This window comes from Salvelinus alpinus, chromosome 23 (genome assembly GCF_045679555.1).
Source record: "Salvelinus alpinus chromosome 23, SLU_Salpinus.1, whole genome shotgun sequence".
Lineage (NCBI taxonomy): Eukaryota > Metazoa > Chordata > Actinopteri > Salmoniformes > Salmonidae > Salvelinus > Salvelinus alpinus.
This window is the reverse complement of record NC_092108.1, coordinates 29,295,306-29,315,055: the sequence shown is the minus strand read 5'-3', so window position 1 is coordinate 29,315,055 and position 19,750 is coordinate 29,295,306. Positions and strand designations below refer to the sequence as shown.

The window sequence follows — 19,750 nt, the reverse complement described above, 5'->3', positions numbered from 1 at the left end:
CTACAGTGCTAATATCACGTAATATACTGTAGTTCCAATTTCCCACTTTGAAGATATTACATATCCTCTCTCTTCATCATATCTTGACTTCTCATACTTAAATGATATGTAACTGTGATTGGTCCTACCTATTTAAGTCAGGTCGTGTAATTTATGTCTTCCTTCCTTTTAGGCTAAATACTCCCTGACAGCATGTAACACTGATGCCGAACTAAGCTGATAGTGGATAATGGGACCTTGTCAGGTCCACTCATTGTTAAGGAATTACTGTGTCTGAAGGGTTTGGTTAAACACGTTTGCATTAAATGTTGATTTATTTGATGAGCGATCATTCTAGGTGACATGCTGATGTAGTTGCCATACATTGGAAAAATGCTTTTAACTTCTTATGGCTGAATGGGCAGTATTGAGTAGCTTGGATGAAAGGTGCACAGAGGTGCCGAGAGTAAATGGCCTGCTCCTATGTCATAGTTGCTAATATATGCATATTATTAGTAGTATTGGATAGAAAACACTCTGAAGTTTCTCAAACTGTTTGAATTATGTCTGTGAGTACAACATAACTCATATGGCAGGCAAAAACCTGAGAAGTTCCACTTTCTGTTTGGATTTTTTCTGGGGGTGGCAGATTTTTAACCAAGCTCTCATTGAAATTACAGCGAGATATGGATGAGTTTTCACTTCACTTCCTACGGCTTCCACTAGATGTCAACAGTCAATAGAATTTTGTCTGATGACTCTAATGTGAAGGGGGGCCGAAGGAGACAGGAATGAGTAATCACTGCCATGAGGTGCCCACGCATTGAACTGGCGCGTTCACGTGAGAGGGAGCTCCGTTCCATCGGTCAACTGAAGTCAATGTAATTCTCCAGTTGGAACGTTATTCAAGATGTATGTTAACAACATTTTAAAGATTGATTCAGTACATCGTTTGACATGTTTCTACTGACTGTTACGGAACTTTTGGACATTTCGTCACGTTATAGTGGACGCGCTTTGTGACTTTGGTTAGCGCGTTTGGTAAACAATTCGAAAGTAGCTAATTGGACATAAATAACGGACATTATCGAACAAATCAAGCATTTATTGTGGACCTGGGATTCCTAGGACTGCATTCTGATGAAGTTCATCAAAGGTAAGGAAACATTTATCATATATTTTCTGGTTTCTGTTGAGTCCAACATGGCGGCTAATTTGGCTATTGTTCTGAACTTCGTCACAGATTATTGCATGGTTTATTTTTCCGTAAAGTTTTTTTGAAATCTGACACAGCGGTTGCATTAAGGAGAGGTATATCTATAATTCCATGTGTATAACTTGTATTATCATCTACATTTATGATGAGTATTTCTGTTGAAACGATGTGGCTATGCAAAATCACTTCATGTTTTTGGAACTAGTGAATGTAACGCGCCAATGTAAACTCGGATTTTTTGTAATAAATATAAACTTTATCAAACAAAACATGCATGTATTGTGTAACATGAAGTCCTATGAGTGTCATCTGATGAAGATAATCAAAGGTTAGTGATTCATTTTATCTCTATTTCTGCTTTTTGTGAAAGCTATCTTTCGCTGGAAAAATGGCTGTGCTTATTGTGGTTTTGTGGTGACCTAACATAATCGTTGGTAGTGCTTTCGCTGAAAAGCATATTTGAAATCGGACAATTTGGTGGGATTAACAACAAGATTACCTTTAAAATGATATAAGACACATGAATGTCTGAGGATTTTTAATTATGAGATTTCTGTTGTTTGAATTTGGCGTCCTGCACTGTCACTGGCTGTTGTCATATCATCCCGGTGACGGGATTGTAGCCATAAGAAGTTTTAAAGGACCTCCCAATAGCAAATTCTAACCCTCTCGTTCAATTATATGTTGCAGTTATATCTTAAAGCCTCGTCATTGTCTTTCAAATATCAACTAGCATGACAGGCACAGTACAGCAGGTGCTCTTTGATATCATTATGTGTAGGGAAGACCAGGTTTGATTGTCTCACGGGTTGCTTGTTATTACTCCCAATCCAAATGGCAATGTGTAATATTTTTAAGGTTAAAATGTTAAAATGTGTGACTTCTTTCGTAGAACTCATCCACCTGGTCAATTCATGTCAGTATGACAAAACATTGAGGTGAGGAGAATTTATGTGTTTTTCATAGGTGAAAGAACACATATGTTGTTATTTTCTTTGTAAATGTTTGAATTATGGGAGTATCCATGAACAATTATGTCTGTTGAAAAGAGGATAAGGACTGCTATATTCCAAACCTATTTCTGAGTTCCTACTGTAGATCAAGCCATGTGGTAACTAGCATCTTAATTAGCATTGGGGGGGTTGTCCCTATAACCCAGTGGCCTCATTAGGCCTGGGCGATTAGCCCTGAACAATTAGATGTTAAAACATTTTATAAATAATAATAAGGATTTCAGTTATTAGTTTCCATAACCACACATAACCTGCGCTAGGCAGTATAAAATTATTGACAAAAATAAACAATGCAATATACTGTGCTAGGCAGTTGCAGGCACTGCAGGTTCCTTGCTATCCAGAATTCTTGGGACGTTCCTACCTCATTGAAGTTGAAATGTAAAACGGTTTAGGTAAGGGTTAATGTTAGGTAGGGGTTATGGTTATGGTTAAGGTTTGGGCAAGGGTATGGTTAGAGGTAGGGTTTAGGGAAGGGACGTCCCAAGGATCGACGCGGTGCCTGCTGTGATTGGGCGAGATTTCACAATGCAGTGGACTGCCAGAGAGGAAGAGGCGAAGCGAAAGATTTTACTCGGCCCAAAATCTCTCCACGAAAATAAACCCACGAGTGAAGAATTTTTGTATGGAGGTCAATGAGAGAGGGTTCAATTTGGTCAACAAAAAATGTCATTTCTAATTTGCTACGTGAGGCTTATTTGATCGAATAGAAGTTCCGTAATGGTTAGGTTGTTTGGAATGCACTAATATAAGTGGACGCACGTGGCATTTAATCAAAATGAAGATAAAAATTACTTCATATCAGAGTTGTGTCTGTTGTCATAGAGAGAGATAGATAGAGGACTCATCATGGATATAACTTGTTTTAGCATGGACATTCCCCATGCTGTCACAGACATGATAATGGCACAGATACAGAATTTAGTTCTCTATCTATCTCTGTTGTTCACACGCGTCTCATCCCTCTCATTGGCTAGAAAGGTCCGACCTGATCTCGCCTCTTCCCGACTGCCTTCCATCTTTGAGGACAAGTATTGTTAGAGAGGTCACTTGACTATCTTGTCAATATAATAGACAATCTTTGGGACCACTCACGTCCATTGACCCCATCCCTACAGCACCTGTTAGATGTCAATGTCATCACTCAGCAAAATCCCTGTCACTCAAGTCTGAAGCATAGCACAGAGCAAATGAAAATCCAGAACTTCCCCCGAAAGAGAGGCAAAAAAAGCAAGCAGGTTAAATTGGCAGCAGCGAATGAGGTGCAGAGGGAAGAACAGTCAGAAAGTCAAAGTGCAGCAGCAGTGGAGTTAGCCACAGGTTTGTACAGGGTTGGTGGTAGCTAACTAGCTACTCTCGCTCAGCATAAGGGTTGGCTAAAGATAATAAGCCAGTGTTAGCGCTCTGCATCCTTAATTAAAGCTGCAATTGGTAACTTTTTGGGTGACCTGACCAAATTCACATAGAAATGTGTTTTATAGATCTGTCATTCTCATTGAAAGCAAAACTAAGAAGCAGTAGATCGGTTCTATGTGGACTACAATCTATGCTTCCTGTTCTTAAGTTTCGTTTTTGCATCTTTTACTTTCATTTTGGAAAACGAAATAACTAAATAATGCAGATGAGGACAGATGAGAACAGCAGGCTATTGTGGAGCACTTAGGACATCTTGGTAACCGGATTCCCGCTATTCAACCCTAGTATGCCCCTGCCATCAACTCCATTATAATGTATCCCAAGCCTTTTTGTGCTTGTGCTATATAAAGCTCCCTTCAAATAAAAAATAAATAAATTGGTCACATGCGCTGAATACAAGTGTAGACCTTACAGTGAAATGCTTACTTACAAGCCCCTAACCAACAATGCAGTTAAAAAAAATATGAATAAGAATAAGTAATAAAAGGAACAAGTAATTAAAGAGCAGCAACATTATGTACAAAATCAGATAAAAAATAAGTTACAAACAACGGGAAAAAAACATTAAGAAAACAGTTGGTAAGGAACACATAAAACGTCAGCCATCTTCTCACACACATATTTTTTCTGTCACACACCCCCACACGCACACATACGTGTGCGAAGACATGCATACACACACACATTTACTCAAATTGCATACAGTCTGTTATTCTCACGGCATAAAATGCTGAATTTTGTTATGAATATCATTCAATCAAATATGGGGCAGGTTGTCACAAGTGGACAGAGTGTGTTTGATAGCTTATAACTCCGTGCTGGAATTTCAACCCAAGACCTTGGTCTTTCTCCCAATATTAAAAAGATTATTGTAAGATATACTGGTAGTGAGAAATACACACTAGAGTAAAAAGTGTGACAACCAACCCCGGTCTTCCCTACGGTTTTACAACTTCAAACAGATGAAAATACAATATTTTTGGTTATGGAAAATATATTTCAAAATGGTTTAGATAGTAAAATGATTCTCTGCCCTATACTTTTTTGTCACATAAACTGAAATTAGGCAAACTATAAGAATTTTAGCAACCAGGAAATGGCAGAGCGATTTCTGCATAGTGCATCTTTAACCTATTGGGTGTCACTTAGAGTTATTTAACAGTATATTTAGTGAATGGGCAAGCCAAGGATGTTAGGTCTTATAATCTATAAGCGAGTGTATTTGATGGGTTTCGTTTCTGTAGCTAGAATTTATTTTCTAAAAACCTGTTTTTGCTTTGTCAATATGGGGTATTGTGTGTAGATTGATGAGGCAATTTTATAAATTTTACAATAAGGCTATAACGTAACAAAATCTGTAAAATTCAAGGGGTCTGAATACTTTCCGAATGCACTGTATATGACAAATTTACAAACTTGAACTTGAACATAGAAGGGACATGGGAGGGCAGCCAGAAAGAGAGGGGAAAAGATTGCCAGCTTTGTGGTTAGATTGTAGGTGAACAACATATTGAAAATACAGACGCCTTAAGCTATGTGTCGTCAAATGATATGTAATCTACCATTAGCTGGTAGAACTGATAAAATGAAATTAATCTTAGAGGTCTTATAAGTTATTCCATTCTACATGTATTTTGGTGGGGGCTCATGTCTATTCATATAGCCCAGGGGCTATGTTGATTCTTATTTGTCATGTTTGCCCAGGTAGTAACTTTAAACTAAATCATGCAGATGAGCCAAGGATGAGGACAGATGAGAACAGCAGGCCAGTGGAGCACTTAGAACAGCAGCAGCCAGGGGCAACTGGTAGGGAAGAGGATGGTTTTGGTGACCCAGACACAGGCCCAAAACAAGTTAAGCTACCCCAGTAACCCCTTGAATGTTTTGAATTGCAAAACTAAAGAGACACACCAGACAAGACACATAGACAGCAACAGAAAAATAGATGATGGAGAAAGACACCAGACAAGACACAGAGACAGCAACAGAAGAATAGATGATGGAGAAAGACACCAGACAAGACACAGAGACAGCAACAGAAGAATAGGTGATGGAGAGAGACACACACACCTTTTTCTGCTGGGACTCGAAGAGAGAAGGAGCGTTTTTTAAGTAGAGGCCAGCGGAGCACAGGTGTTTGCGTATTGCGCAAGAGACAGAGGCTATAAAGTTAGAAACGTATTATGCATAACCCATCATTCATTAACTAAATGTATAATTAAAAAACAAGGTGACCCCCAAAAACCAGATGGAGATGGGTAAATTAGATGCGCATTCAGTCTTTATATTACAGTAGCATAGGCTATACTGCATCAAATGTTGGCCTACCTGTCACAAGAAGTTACCATGATGAGATGATAGCTCTACATGCATTGTGAACTGTGCTCCATACTGAGATGGGTCTGTCCCCACCCTGAGCGTTGATCCATCATGCAGAGGCCGTAGAGAAGTCAGATGTAGACATTGCATATATTGTATTTTAGCAGTTCCATTTCACCCTATGTTGTTCATATAAATCATTTGTTAGAATTTACCAGTTTCTCACAGTTTTTTATCCTGGGAAAAGGGATTGGTTTTGGGCGGTAAATCATGGTAAATCTTGGTAACCGGATTCCCGCTATTCAATCCCAGTTTGCCCCTGCCATCAACTCCATTATAATGAATCCCAAGCCCTTTTGTGCTTGTGCTATATAAAGCTCCCTTCAAATAAAGTTTTATCAGTCACATGCGCCGAATACAACAACATTACAGTGAAATGCTTACCTACAAGCCCCTATTCAACAATGAGGTTTAAAAGAAATATGAATAAGTAATAAAGGAATAAAGTAATTAAAGAGCAGCAACATTATGTACAAAATCAGATAAAAATAAGTTACAAACAACGGAAAAAAACATTAAGAAAACAGTTGGTAAGGAACACATAAAACGTCAGCCATCTTCTCACACACATATTTTTTTCTGTCACACACCCCCACACGCACACATACGTGTGCGAAGACATGCATACACACACACACATTTACTCAAAATTGCATACAGTCTGTTATTCTCACGGCATAAAATGCAGAATTTTGTTATGAATATCTTTCGATCAAATATGGGGCTGGTTGTCACAAGTGGACAGAGTGTGTTTGATAGCTTATAACTCCGTGCTGGAATTTCAACCCAAGACCTTGGTCTTTCTCCCAATATTAAAAAGATTATTGTAAGATATACTGGTGCCGAGAAATACACACTAAAGTAAAAAGTGTGACAACCAACCCCGATCTTCCCTACGGTTTTACATAACTCAACCTGGGGCCCACCAACAGGGCCACTGATAATGTTGGCAGAGGTAAATAAATAAATGAGGCTGAAAAGATAAATCACCTCCCTATCCTTCGACTATGTGGGGGGAAGATGATGGATGGCATGGGAGTCAACTGTGAAGGTTTGATGACTTTGGGGCTTTGGTAGGTAAACCGTTTCTTCCTCCCGTAAGCCCTTTGTTTTATCACATTCTCAACTCTCTGCTTGCTTCCACAATACGATGTGCAACCCTCCCTCACGTTTATTTTTTATGTGCTGACACATTCCCTGTCATCTCAGTTAAAAATGTCCTGTGGTCTGGTGGGGCTTCACGCTCTTTGCTGCACATCACTCTTCCCTCCCCCTCCCTCTCAGTCTTGTATTATTCATCAGGATTCCTTTAGGAGCGACACTCTCCTTAAAGCAAATTCACCCCTCTGCTTTGAGCTTGTTACACCTTAGCCCAGTCCCTGAGGCAGCAGATGTAGAGAAACAGAGAAAGAGAGAGAGTGCTGTGTGTGTGTGTGTGTGTGTGTGTGTGTGTGTGTGTGTGTGTGTGTGTGTGTGTGTGTGTGTGTGTGTGTGTGTGTGTGTGTGTGTGTGTGTGTGTGTGTGTGTGTGTGTGTGTGTGTGTGTGCGTGTGCGCGTGCGCGTGCGTGTGTGTTTGCGTGTGGGAGAGAGTAACAAATTTGAGGAAAATGCTGAGATGACAGTGTGTGCATGCATGTGTGCGTAAGAGAGAGAAAGAGTGTGAGAACATCTGTGTGTGTCTATGTGTACCAGTGTGTTGTTAGTCGGCCAATCAGAGCACCACTCCAGAGCTGCAGCAGGCAAGTGAGGCAGCAACCTGGCGGATTGGGGAGATGACTCCACTGAGGTGGATTGGGAGCAGCAGTAGACAGATAGGGGAGAATCTGTTCACAGCTCACTGTTCACATACCTTATCATCTGTTTGGAGAAGAAAGGTAAGGGCAAATTGTTCAGCACTTTCAATCCATCTCTCTCTCTCTCTGTTGTCATAGCTTTCATATCTGCTATGGTCTGTCGTGCTACTGCTGCTGCCTCTGCTGTTGGATCCTCTGAAGCTGCTTTTGCCTGTGGTGAGCGCTGCTGCTGTGAAAAAGTGTGAGTTCATTTATGTTTTATTCACACTGCTTCAGAGCCTCTCTATACGGCCAGGGAAATGCAAGAATGAGAGCCCTGCTGCCATATTTTCAATGGTTTTATTGTTTGAGCTTTATTGGAGTTCTCCTTTTTATTATCACCAAGGTATATATCAAATTACCATAGTACTTTTCATAGGCACTCATAGCTCCAGCTCTCAGATGGAACTAAACAGGAGAGTGGAATCCTGTGGAATAATTGCACTGCTCCATGATCAATTCACTGCAGTCTAGCAATTGACTGTGTTAGTGCCTCAAAATATGTAACTGGCTAAAGAACAGGAAAATATGTGATGGTTCTGCTGAAAAATATCCTCCTAATGTGTAGAGGAAGGGTTGAATTTCTGCAGGTGCTGATTTGTATAGAATACATAAGGGTGTATGTAGGCTGCTATTCTAAAATGTCATGTAGTGTATTTGTCAGCTGCGGCTCATTACCTTATGATTAGAGAGATCCATACTAAATGTATGCATAATTCCCTCCATTGAAATGCCAAAGGAATTCTCCTGAGTTCTATTTGATCCAGAGGGGGGAAGGTTTAAAAGACTCACTGGGACAGTCTGTCTCTGCTAGCTACTTTTGTGGATACCTCTTCACTAATGCCTCATGCAGTGGGGATGTCAATGACTCAATGTGCCAGACCCACGTCAAGCTTTCCCTTGAGTCATTCTCTGTATACTGCTAATCCTGTAATGAGCAATCATTCTCACCATCCTCTCCTGAGATTACCAAAATTCCACAAGGGGTGGTCTTTCCTCCTTTCCTCACCCTCCAGTCTCCAGTCTCACCCTCCAAGTCAAGTGAGATTCTTGGTGGGGAGCAAAAACCACCTGCTTGGTTTTGTAGATCTCAAACCCTGAGAGATGAGTCTTGTGAAAGACATATTTGTGCTAATCTCATTTAACCAGTATGTGGTGCATTCATGTTGGTCCTGTAATGTCTTACTCCCACTATAACCAGCGTTGTCAGTGAAGATAGTTAATGCGTTATCTACAGAAATATCTCAAAATGTCATTGTTGCCAAACTTCCAACAACAAGCAGGATGTAGCATTTCAGAGATGTTGTCTTTGCTGAGTGCAATTGTTAGCAGACAAAACACAAAAGACCTTGGTCTGTAGTATAAACTTCCAAACATAAAGCTGCACTTACAGCAATGCAAGGGTCCAAGCTTTTGAGCATAAAAGTAGCATGCTGAGTATGTGTATTTGAGGTTAAGCCCAGCTAGCTACTGTATCCCCCAGTAGCCTAGTGTTGAGGGCAATGCCCTGACATGCCCAAAGCTGTGTTAGCTAGTGACTTGATATTGAAGTGCAAGGTCAGCCTTCTCAATCATAGATACTGTAGTGAAGTGACCAGTAATTGTATTTCTCTAGCTTACATCTAATTGTATGTTGCTGGCTTGGGATAGGTAAAATCTAGGTTTCAGGCTAGTAGCTGATTTAGCTAGTTAGCTGTAAGCTACAGATTGGCTTAGCTGTACAGCATGGCTAAGTATAATTAAAATCATAGTTATCCTTAGAGTCCGACATGACTCTTGAACTTAGTGCAGGGGAAAAAGGGGAGGCATATGCATAGGTCTAAGCTACAGTACACAACTCGTCATAATGTAAGCCACTGCCTCAGATGTAGTCTCAAGGTCCACAGAGTATTTCTCTCCAATTAGCATCATAATTAGCAACATTAGAATCTAATCAATTGCTAATCTGTTTTGTGGCACTCAACTAATCAGAATGAATAGTTGCAACACCCTTACCCTTGAATTGCATACAAGGACAATCAATTAACTATTTTCTATCAATTTTTCCTGGTATATTCGTGGAAAATATTGGATATTTGATTCATATGCTGTTAGCCTGGAATCATGTTTAGCCATACTGCAAAAGACAGATGTGGGTGTTTTCAGGGTAGAAGTTTCCTATTTCCTGAAATTGAGCGTAGAGAGAGAACCTGCAGAGCAATATCCACTATATCTCAATGACAGTTATCTGTAGCTACATGTATTTCTGCTGACACTCTTAATACAACCATGTTGAGGGATGTAGCAATAGAATGAATATCCTGTGTGAACCTAATGCTATTAGCAACAATTGCCCATGCTACAGTGCCTTCAGAAAGTATACATACCCCTTGACTTATTCCACCTTTTGTTGTGTTACAGCTTGAATTCAAATTTGATTAAATACAGTCGAAGTCGGAAGTTTACGTACACCTTAGCCAAATACATTTAAACTCAGTTTTTCACAATTCCTGACATTTAATCCAAGTAAAAATTCCCTGTCTTAGATCAGTTAGGATCACCACTTTATTTTAAGAATGTGAAATGTCAGAATAATAGTAGAGAGAATGATTTATTTCAGCTTTTATTTCTTTCATCACATTCCCAGTGGGTCAGAAGTTTACATACACTCAAATAGTGTTTGGTAGCATTGCCTTTGAATTGTTTAACTTGGGTCAAACGTTTCGGGTAGCCTTCCACAAGCTTCCCACAATACGTTGGGTGAATTTTGGCCCATTCCTCCTGACAGAGCTGGTGTAACTGAAACAGGTTTGTAGGCCTCCTTGCTCACACGCGCTTTTTCAGTTCTGCCCACACATTTTCTATAGCATTGAGGTCAGGACTTTGTGATGGCCACTCCAATACCGTGACTTTGTTGTCCTTAAGCCATTTTGCCACAATTTTGGAAGTATGCTTGGGGTCATTGTCCATTTGGAAGACCCATTTGCGACCAAGCTTTAACTTCCTGACTGATGTCTTGAGATGTTGCTTCAATATATCCACATAATTTTCATTCTTCATGATGCCATCTATTTTCTGACGTGCAACAGTCCCTCCTGCAGCAAAGCACCCCCAAAACATGATGCTGCCACCCCGTGCTTCACGGTTGGGATCGTGTTCTTCGGCTTACAAGCCTCCCCCTTTTTCCTCCAAACATAACAATGGTCATTATGGCCAAACAGTTCTATTTTTGTTTCTCCAGACCAGAGGACATTTCTCCAAAAAGTACGATCTTGTGCCCATGTGCAGTTGCACAACTTAGTCTGGATTTTTTATGGCGGTTTTGGAGCAGTGGCTTCTTCCTTGCTGAGTGGCCTTTCAGGTTATTTCGATATAGGACTCGTTTTACTGTGGATCTAGATACTTTTGTACCTGTTTCCTCCAGCATCTTCACAAGGTCCTTTACTGTTGTTCTGGGATTGATTTGCACTTTTTGCACCAAAGTACGTTCATCTCTGAGCGGTATGACGGCTGCGTGGTCCCATGGTGTTTACACTTGCGTACTATTGTTTGTACAGATGAACGTGGTACCTTCAGATGTTTGGAAATTGCTCCCAAGGATGAACCAGACTTCTGTCGAGGTCTTGGTTGATTTCTTTTGATTTTCCCATGATGTCAAGCAAAGAGGCAGTGGGTTTGAAGGTAGGCCTTGAAATACATCCCCAGGTACACCTCCAATTGACTCAAATTATGTCAATTAGTCTATTAGAAGCTTCTAAAGCCATGGCATAATTTTCTGGAATTTTCCAAGCAGTTTAAAGGCACAAACTCTGACCCACTGGAATTGTGATACAGTGAATTATAAGTGAAATCATCTTTATGTAAACAATTGTTGAATTACTTGTGTCATGCACAAAGTAGATGTCCTAACCGACTTGCCAAAACTATAGTTTGTTAACAAGAAATTTGTGGAGTGGTTGAAAAACAAGTTTTAATGACTCCAACCTAAGGATATGTAAACTTCTGACTTCAACTGTATATGTTTTTTCTCACCATCTACACAAAATACCCCATAATGACAGAGTACAATTTGTCTTTCAAATGTATTGAAAATGAAATACAGAAATATCTAATTTACATAAGTATTCCCACCCCTGAGTCAATACTTTGTAGAAGCGCCTTTGACAGCGATTACAGTTGTGAGTCTTTCTAGGTAGGTCTCTAAGAGTTTTCCACACCTAGACTGTGCAATATTTGCCCATTATTCTTTACATTCTTCAAGATTTGTCACATTGGTTGTTGATCATTGGTAGACAACCATTTTCAGGTCTTGCCTTAGATTTTCAAGTAGATTTAAGTCAAAATTGTAACTTGGCCACTCAGGAACATTCACTGTCTTCTTGGTAAGCAACTCCAGTGTATATGTGTGTCACACCCTGGCCATAGAGAGGCTTTTATTCTCTATTTTGGTTAGGCCAGGGTGTGACTAGGGTGTGCATTCTAGTTTCTTTATTTCTATGTTTTCTGTTTCTATGTTTTGGCCAGGTATGGTTCTCAATCAGGGACAGCTGTCTATCGTTGTCTCTGATTGGGAATCATACTTAGGCAACCTGTTTTTCCACCTTAGTTGTGGGTAGTTGACTTTGTTAGTGGCCTGTATAGCCCTAAATAGCGGCATGTTCGTGTTTGTTGTTTCTTGTTTTTGTTGGCGACATTTAAAATAAAGTGAAATGTACGCTCACCACGCTGCACCTTGGTCCGGTCACTTCCCTGACGACATTCGTGACAATGTGGCCTTGTGTTTTAGGTTATTGTCCTGCTGAAATGTGAATTCATCTCCCAGTGTCTGGTGGAAAGCAGACTGAACCATATTTTCCTCTAGGAATTTGCCTGTGCTTAGCACCATTATGTTTCTTTTTTATCCTTTTGCTCAGTATATTGGATTTGCCCCAAACATAACACTTTGTATTCAGGATAAAAAGTGAATTGCTTTGACACATTTTTTGCAGTATTACTTTAGTACCTTGTTGCAAACAGGATGCATGTTTTGAAATATTTGTATAATACAAATATGCTTCCTTCTTTTTGCTCTGTCAATTAGGTTAGTATTGTGAAGTTATTACAATGTTGTTGATCCATCCTCAGTTTTCTCCTTTCACAGCCATTAAACTCTGTCACTGTTTTAAAGTCACCTTTGGCCTCATGGTGAATTCCCTGTGCGGTTTCCTTCCTCTCTGGCAACTGCTTTAGGAAGGACGCCTGTATCTTTGTAGTGACTGGGTGTATTGATACACCATGCAAAGTCTAATTAATAACTTCAGCATGCTCAAAGGGATATTCAATGTTTGCTTTTTTTTAAATTCCCAATTACCAATAGGTGCCCTTCTTTGCGAGTCATTGGAAAACCTCCCTGGTCTTTATGGTTGAGTCTGTGTTTGAAATTCATTGCTTGACTGAGGGACAGTACAGCTAATTGTATGTGTGGGGTACAGAAATAAGGTAGTCATTCAAAAATAATTTTTAAAACTATTATTGCACACAGAGTGAGTTCATGCAACTTATTATGTGACTTGTTAAGCAAATGTTTACTCCTGAACTTATTTAGGTTTGCCATAACAAAGGTGTTAAATACTTGACTCACAACATTTCAGCTTTTCATTGTTAATTCATTTGTAAAAAATTGGAAATACATAATCCCAATTTGACATTATGGGGCATTGTGTGTAGGCCAGTGACAAATAATCTAGATTTAATCCATTTTAAATTCAGGCTGTAACACAACAAAATGTGGAAAAAGTCAAGGGGTGTGGAAACTTCTGAAGGCACTGTATATATTTCTGTCCATTATATACTGTATATATATATTGTGGGTGAAACAGTATGTGAACATTATCAAAGTGAGCAATGTTCAATGACTCCATGTACTGTATACTGAACAAAAATATTAATGCAACATGCAACAAGATTTCACTGAGTTACAGTTCATATAAGGAAATCTGGCAATTTGTCACGTTCTGACCATAGTTCTTTTGTGTTTTCTTTGTTTTGGTGTTGGTCAGGACGTGAGCTGAGTGGGCATTCTATGTTGTGTGTCTAGTTTTCCTGTTTCTGTGTTTGGCCTGATATGGTTCCCAATCAGAGGCAGGTGTTAGTCGTTTTTCTCTGATTGGGAGCCATATTTAGGTAGCCTGTTTTGTGTTGGGTTTTGTGGGTGGTTGTCTTCTGTCTTTGTGTTCTATGCACCAGATAGGACTGTTTCGGTTTTGCAACATTTGTTATTTTGTATTTTGTAGTGTTCACGGTTTTGTCGTTATTAAACATGATGAACACTAACTACGCTGCGTCTTGGTCCGATCCCTGCTACACCTCCTCTTCAGACGAAGACGAGGAAATCTGCCGTTACACAATTAAAATAAATTAGGACCTAATCTGTGGATTTCACATGATTGGGAATAAAGATATGCATCTGTTGGTCACAGATACCTTACAAAAATGATAGGGGCGTGGATCAGAAAACCAGCCAGTATCTCATGCAGTGCGACACATCTCCTTCGCATAGATTTGATCAGGCTGTTGATTATGGCCTGTCTAATGTTGCCCCACTCCTCTTCAATGGCTGTGCGAAGTTGCTGGATATTGGTGGGAACTGGAATACACTATCGTACATGTCAATCCAGAGCATCCCAAACATGCTTAATGGGTGACATGTCTGGTGAGTATGCAAGCCATGGAAGAACTGGGACATTTTCAGCTTCCAGGAATTGTGTACAGATCCTTGTGACATGGGGCCGTGCATTATCATGCTGAAACATGAGGTGATGGCACGAAAATGGGCTTCAGGATCTCATCACGTTATCTCTGTGCATTCAAATTCCCATCGATAAAAAGCAATTGTGTTCTTTGTCCATACCTTATGCCTGCCCATACCATAACCACATCGCCACCATGCGCACTCTGTTCACAACATTGACATCAGAAACCGTACGCCCACGCAATGCCATACACGCCGTCTGCCTGCTACAGTTGAAACCAGGTTTCATCCATGAAGAGCACAGTTCTACAGCGTGCCAGTGGCCACACAGATGAGCTTCCATGAGACGGTTTCAAACAGTTTGTGCATTAATTCTTCGGTTGTGCAAACCCACAGCTTCATCAGAAAAAATAAGAAACCGGCATACTGCTCTTGCTAGTATCACTGCTCTTTAATAAGCTTTACATATCGGCCTCAAGGCCTTTGTCAGAGCCCATTGGGAGTTTTTTTAATTATCTCCCTTTTGTAGACATAGCTCCATGGATGCATTGAATAGATGTGGGTGGAGCTATGTCTACATAAGGGAGCTAATTGAAAAAACGCACAAAAGCTCTGACAAAGGCCTTGAGGCCAATACGTAAAGCTTATTAAAGAGCAGTGATACTAGCAAGAGCAGTTTCTTCTTTTTTCTCATCTTATTCAACAGTTACCATGCACCTGCAACACAGATAGCTCAGATGTGAGAGTGCCTTTAGAATTTTGAATCAGCTGTCCGGGTGACTGGTCTCAGTGACCCGGGTGAAGAAGTAGGATGTGGAGGTCCTGGGCTGGCATGGTTACACGTGGTCTGTGGTTGTGAGACCAATTGGACGTACTGACAAATTCTCTAAAATGCCATTGGAGGCGGCTTATGGTCGACAAATTAACATTAACATTGACAACAGCTCTGGTGGACATCCCTGCAGTCAGCTTGTCAATTGCACGCTCCTTCAAAACTTGAGACATCTGTGGCATTGTGTTGTGTGACAAAACTGCACATTTTAGAGTGGCCTTTTAATGTCCCCAGCACAAGGTGCACCTGTGTAATGATCATGCCGTTTAATAAGCTTCTTGATATGCGACACTTGTGAGGCAGATGGATTATCTTGGCAAAGGAGAAATGCTCACTTAAAGGCATGTGAAGAAATGTGTGAGAAATAAGCTCTTTGTGCATCTGGAACATTTATTTTATTTCAGCTCATGGAACATGGGACCAACATTTTGCATTTATGTTCTTGTTCAGCATACATAGGGCAGCTGTCTCTATGGTGCATGGTAGAGTACCGGGTGGTAGCTGGCTAGAACAGTGACTAAGGTTCAGAGCAGGGTTGGCTAGTGGTGATTATTTAACAGTCTGATGGTCTGGAGATAGAAGCTGTTTCTCAGTCTCTCAGTCCCAGCTTCAATGCACCTGCACTGTGTTCACCTTCTAGACGGTAACAGGGTGAACAGGACGTGGCTCTGGTAGCTGAGGTCTTTGATGATCTTCTTGACCTTCCTGTGACACCGGGTGCTGTAGATTTCCTGGAGGGCAGGCAGTGTGCCCCCGTTGATGCGTTGGGCTGACTGCACCACCCTCTGGAGAGCCCTGCGTTTGTGGATGTTGCAATTGCCATACCAGGGGGTGATACAGCCCAAAAGGATGCTCTCAATGGTGCATCTATAGTAGTGTGTGAGCGTCTTAGGGGCCAAGCCAAATTTCTTCAGCCTCCTGAGATTGAAGAGGCACTGCTGTGAGGCACTGCTCTGCCTTCTTCACCACGTTGTCTGTGCATAGGGACCATTTCAGTTTGTCAGTGATGTGCACACTAAGGAACTTGAAGCTTTTGACCCTCCCCACTGTGGCCCTGTCAATGTGGATGGGCAAGTGCTCTTTTTGCTGTGTCCTGTAGTCCACAATCAATTCCTTTGTTTTGTTGACGTTGAGGGGGAGGGGGAGATTATTTTCCTGGAACGACTCTGCCAGGGCTCTCACCACCTCCCTGTAGGCTGTCTCAATGTTGTTGATAATCAGGCCTACCACTGTTGTGTCGTCAGCAAACTTTATGATTGAGTTGGAGAAGTGAGTGGCCCCGCAGTCATAGGTAAACAGGGAGTACAAGAGGGGGCTGAGCACGCAACCCTGTGAGACCCCCATATTGATGATCGTGTGGCAGAGATGTTGTTACTTACCTTCACCCCTTGGGTTCGGCGTGCCAGGAAGTCCAGTACCCAGTTGCACAGGGAGGGGTTCAGACTCAGGGCCCTGAGCTGAGTGATCAGCTTGGAGGGTACTATGGTGTCGAAGGCTGAGCTGTAGCCGCACGCATGGAGAGTTATTGATTGATGTGAACATCACCCTAATGGTGTCACAAGTATAAATGAATTGTTTTCTGTAGTTAATGATTAGAAAATTACAAATCTGTTTCTGGATGTACGCAGTATTTGCAATACACAAATACTGGAATGTGCGTGCTTGAATGGTGTAGTACATCCAGGTAACATGGAAAGGCACTATCACTGACCCACTAGTGGTCTTTTCATGCTCACTTGACAAATTAAGCTTCAAATTGAGCCTAATGTAAAGACAAGGCACGAGCGGCAGAACGGTCAAATTAAATTATTTTATAATTGCAGTAAGTACTAGTGATATTCAGTTAGAATGAGGACAGCCACCCTTTTATAACATGGAATTTCATAGACATGGACTGATGTTGGAATATGCATTGGGAATGGGATCATGCCTTTGTGAAGGCTAAGGATGTTATGTAGCAGTGCACTTACAGTATACCTGCTTTTCACTCTCCACTTCCCATCACAGAGAAATCCTCATTTGTATCTACAATACTATACTGTATGTGGTGCGTGGGTGGTATTGTAGAAAAACATACAAACACATAATTCAAGAAAACATGCAATACAAGCCCATGCTATAGGTTGACAAATAACACAAATTAAGCCATGAATCATTTCAAGGATGGTCACACACATCCTTGATGTTGTCATTGCACAATGAACTGTGCTTCACATATAATCTGTTGTTATTGGTCTTTGACATTTCAGAGTTAGTTTGGATTATTGCAATGCAGACATAGAAACAAAGAAGATGTAACCATAGCATCCATAGACAAGCCTCTGTGCCACCTCACATCAAACATTTATCACTTGCAAATTGTTTGTTGTTGGACTGTTTTTCGACTAAGCTTGGCTGGTACTCTGCTGACAGGTGGACTGATTGAAGGTTTGTGGAAATGCATCAGAAAATAGCACAGTTGTGTAACAAATCAAAACCTAAGGAAAGGAAATCACAAAATGCTTTCCTGAGTGGCAGAGGCATAACAAGTCTTGTCACATGTGCTGCATATATACTTCTTTCTTTTACAGAGTGATATAAGTTTTTTTACAGATTGTTTTCTCACACAAAATAAAAAAATAACTGAATCATTCAAAAGTATTTAAAGTACAATATTAACAGCAACTGGAAGTTAGAACCACATCTCTGCTTGTGTGAGGGTGTTTACCAAGTGACAAATGTTCTGTAACAGTGTCATAGATTGTGAGAATCAAATGCTCTTAAGCAGCTTGTCATTGTAATATACTCTGACAAAGACTGCAGAAAATAATGTCCTCAAAATGCTATTATGGCCTATGGAGATACAGTTGTGGCTCTCCTGCTTTCAAAAAGCCATGTTAAAATGGATGTCTCTCAGTTGTGAGGTATGACAGAGACAACTTAGCCTTTTCAGCTCAGACTTAGCAATGTAGTTTTGAATCCTCTGGCTTGCATCCGAAGCGGACAGAAATACTCAATTCATACACACAGTGGAAATTGACTCTCAGGAATCAGGTCAAAATGAGAAAAGAACATTGTGGAAAAGAATATTGTGCTTCTATAAATGAGTCAAAGTGTAATATCGGAGTAGCCATTCCATCAAATTGCATTAGGGGATTTCACAACAAGAAAAACATGACTCATTATTCCTGTTTCCTTAATATCGTTTCTTCTTATCTTTTCAAGGGGAAACAACACGGCAACCTGCTCAGACCAGACCCCTCATGAAATCTCCTGAGGATCCTCTAAGCAAATGAACAACCAGCTCTTTTCCCCTCTGTCCAACATGGAAATGAACCTTGGTTCTAATCCCTAGTGGACAGACTGAAATAAACCATGGACTTTAGGAGAAATCTCTGGACTGGTCTGATCTGCACCTAGTACTGTCTTACTGTCGAGACGCTGTTGTGGCCTCTTGGTACACTGTTTGCCAAGGTACAGTGGAGGACTTAGAGAAGCATACATTCTCTACCATGAGAATTCCTGCCACCACTGCCTGCCTCTGCCCTTTGCTGATCTGCCTGTGCTTTGTCCAGAGGAGCTATGGGACGTCCCAGCCCAGGCCCAACGTCAGAGCACCCAGGAACCAAACCAAACACCCAGACGGAGAGAAGGACGTGCACCACCGGCCCAAGAGGGGCTGGATATGGAACCAGTTCTTCGTTTTAGAGGAACATATTGGACCAGAAACTCAGCATGTTGGAAAGGTATGCTATTCATGGTCTCCTTCAATGGCATTCTTTTGATGTGAGGGATTTTCATGCAAAGAGGAAAACAGTAGGCCTACATATTGCACTCCGTAGGTGGTTTTGCATAATGCAAAGTGTATGATTGCAACTGTACCTGGTTGTGCATACAGTAGCAACAGCCGTTTGAGAACAATGTTGCACCAGGTTAAGTGAGACGTAAGTTTACGAAAGCTTAGAGCAATTTCCTTTCTTTTGGAAAGGATTTTGAGTTTATAGCTTTAATCTCTGTTTATTTTCAGCAAACATATATACATTTCTACTCCCTATGATAAATAATTCAAATGGGTAAGCTTATTATACAATAATACATTTTTTATATACTGTATATACAGTTGAACTCAGAAGTTTACATAAACTTAGGTTGGAGTCATTCAAACTCGTTTTTCAACCACTCCACAAATTTCTTGTTAAAAACCTATAGCTTTGGCAAGTAGGTTAGGACATCTACTTTGTTCATGACACAAGTAATTTTTCCAAAATTGTTTACAGACAGATTATTTCACTTATAATTCACTGTATCACAATTCCAGTGGTCAGAAGTTTACATACACTAAGTTGACTGTGCCTTTAAACAGCTTGGAAAATTCCATAAAATTATGTCATGGCT

At 40.6% G+C, this 19,750-nt stretch overlaps 1 protein-coding gene across 3 annotated transcripts in view; it reads left to right on the top strand.

The window, feature by feature from the left end:
* Positions 1-19,750, top strand: part of LOC139550749 (cadherin-18-like) — a 69,410-nt gene that overhangs the window by 11,881 nt on the left and 37,779 nt on the right. The window contains exons 1-2 of one of the 3 annotated variants that reach the window (XM_071361869.1): positions 7,547-7,877; positions 18,581-19,101. In XM_071361869.1, coding sequence (XP_071217970.1) covers positions 18,868-19,101 — 234 coding nt within the window. In that variant the 5' untranslated portion in view covers positions 7,547-7,877; positions 18,581-18,867. The other 2 variants (XM_071361870.1, XM_071361871.1) reach the window with 2 other exon arrangements.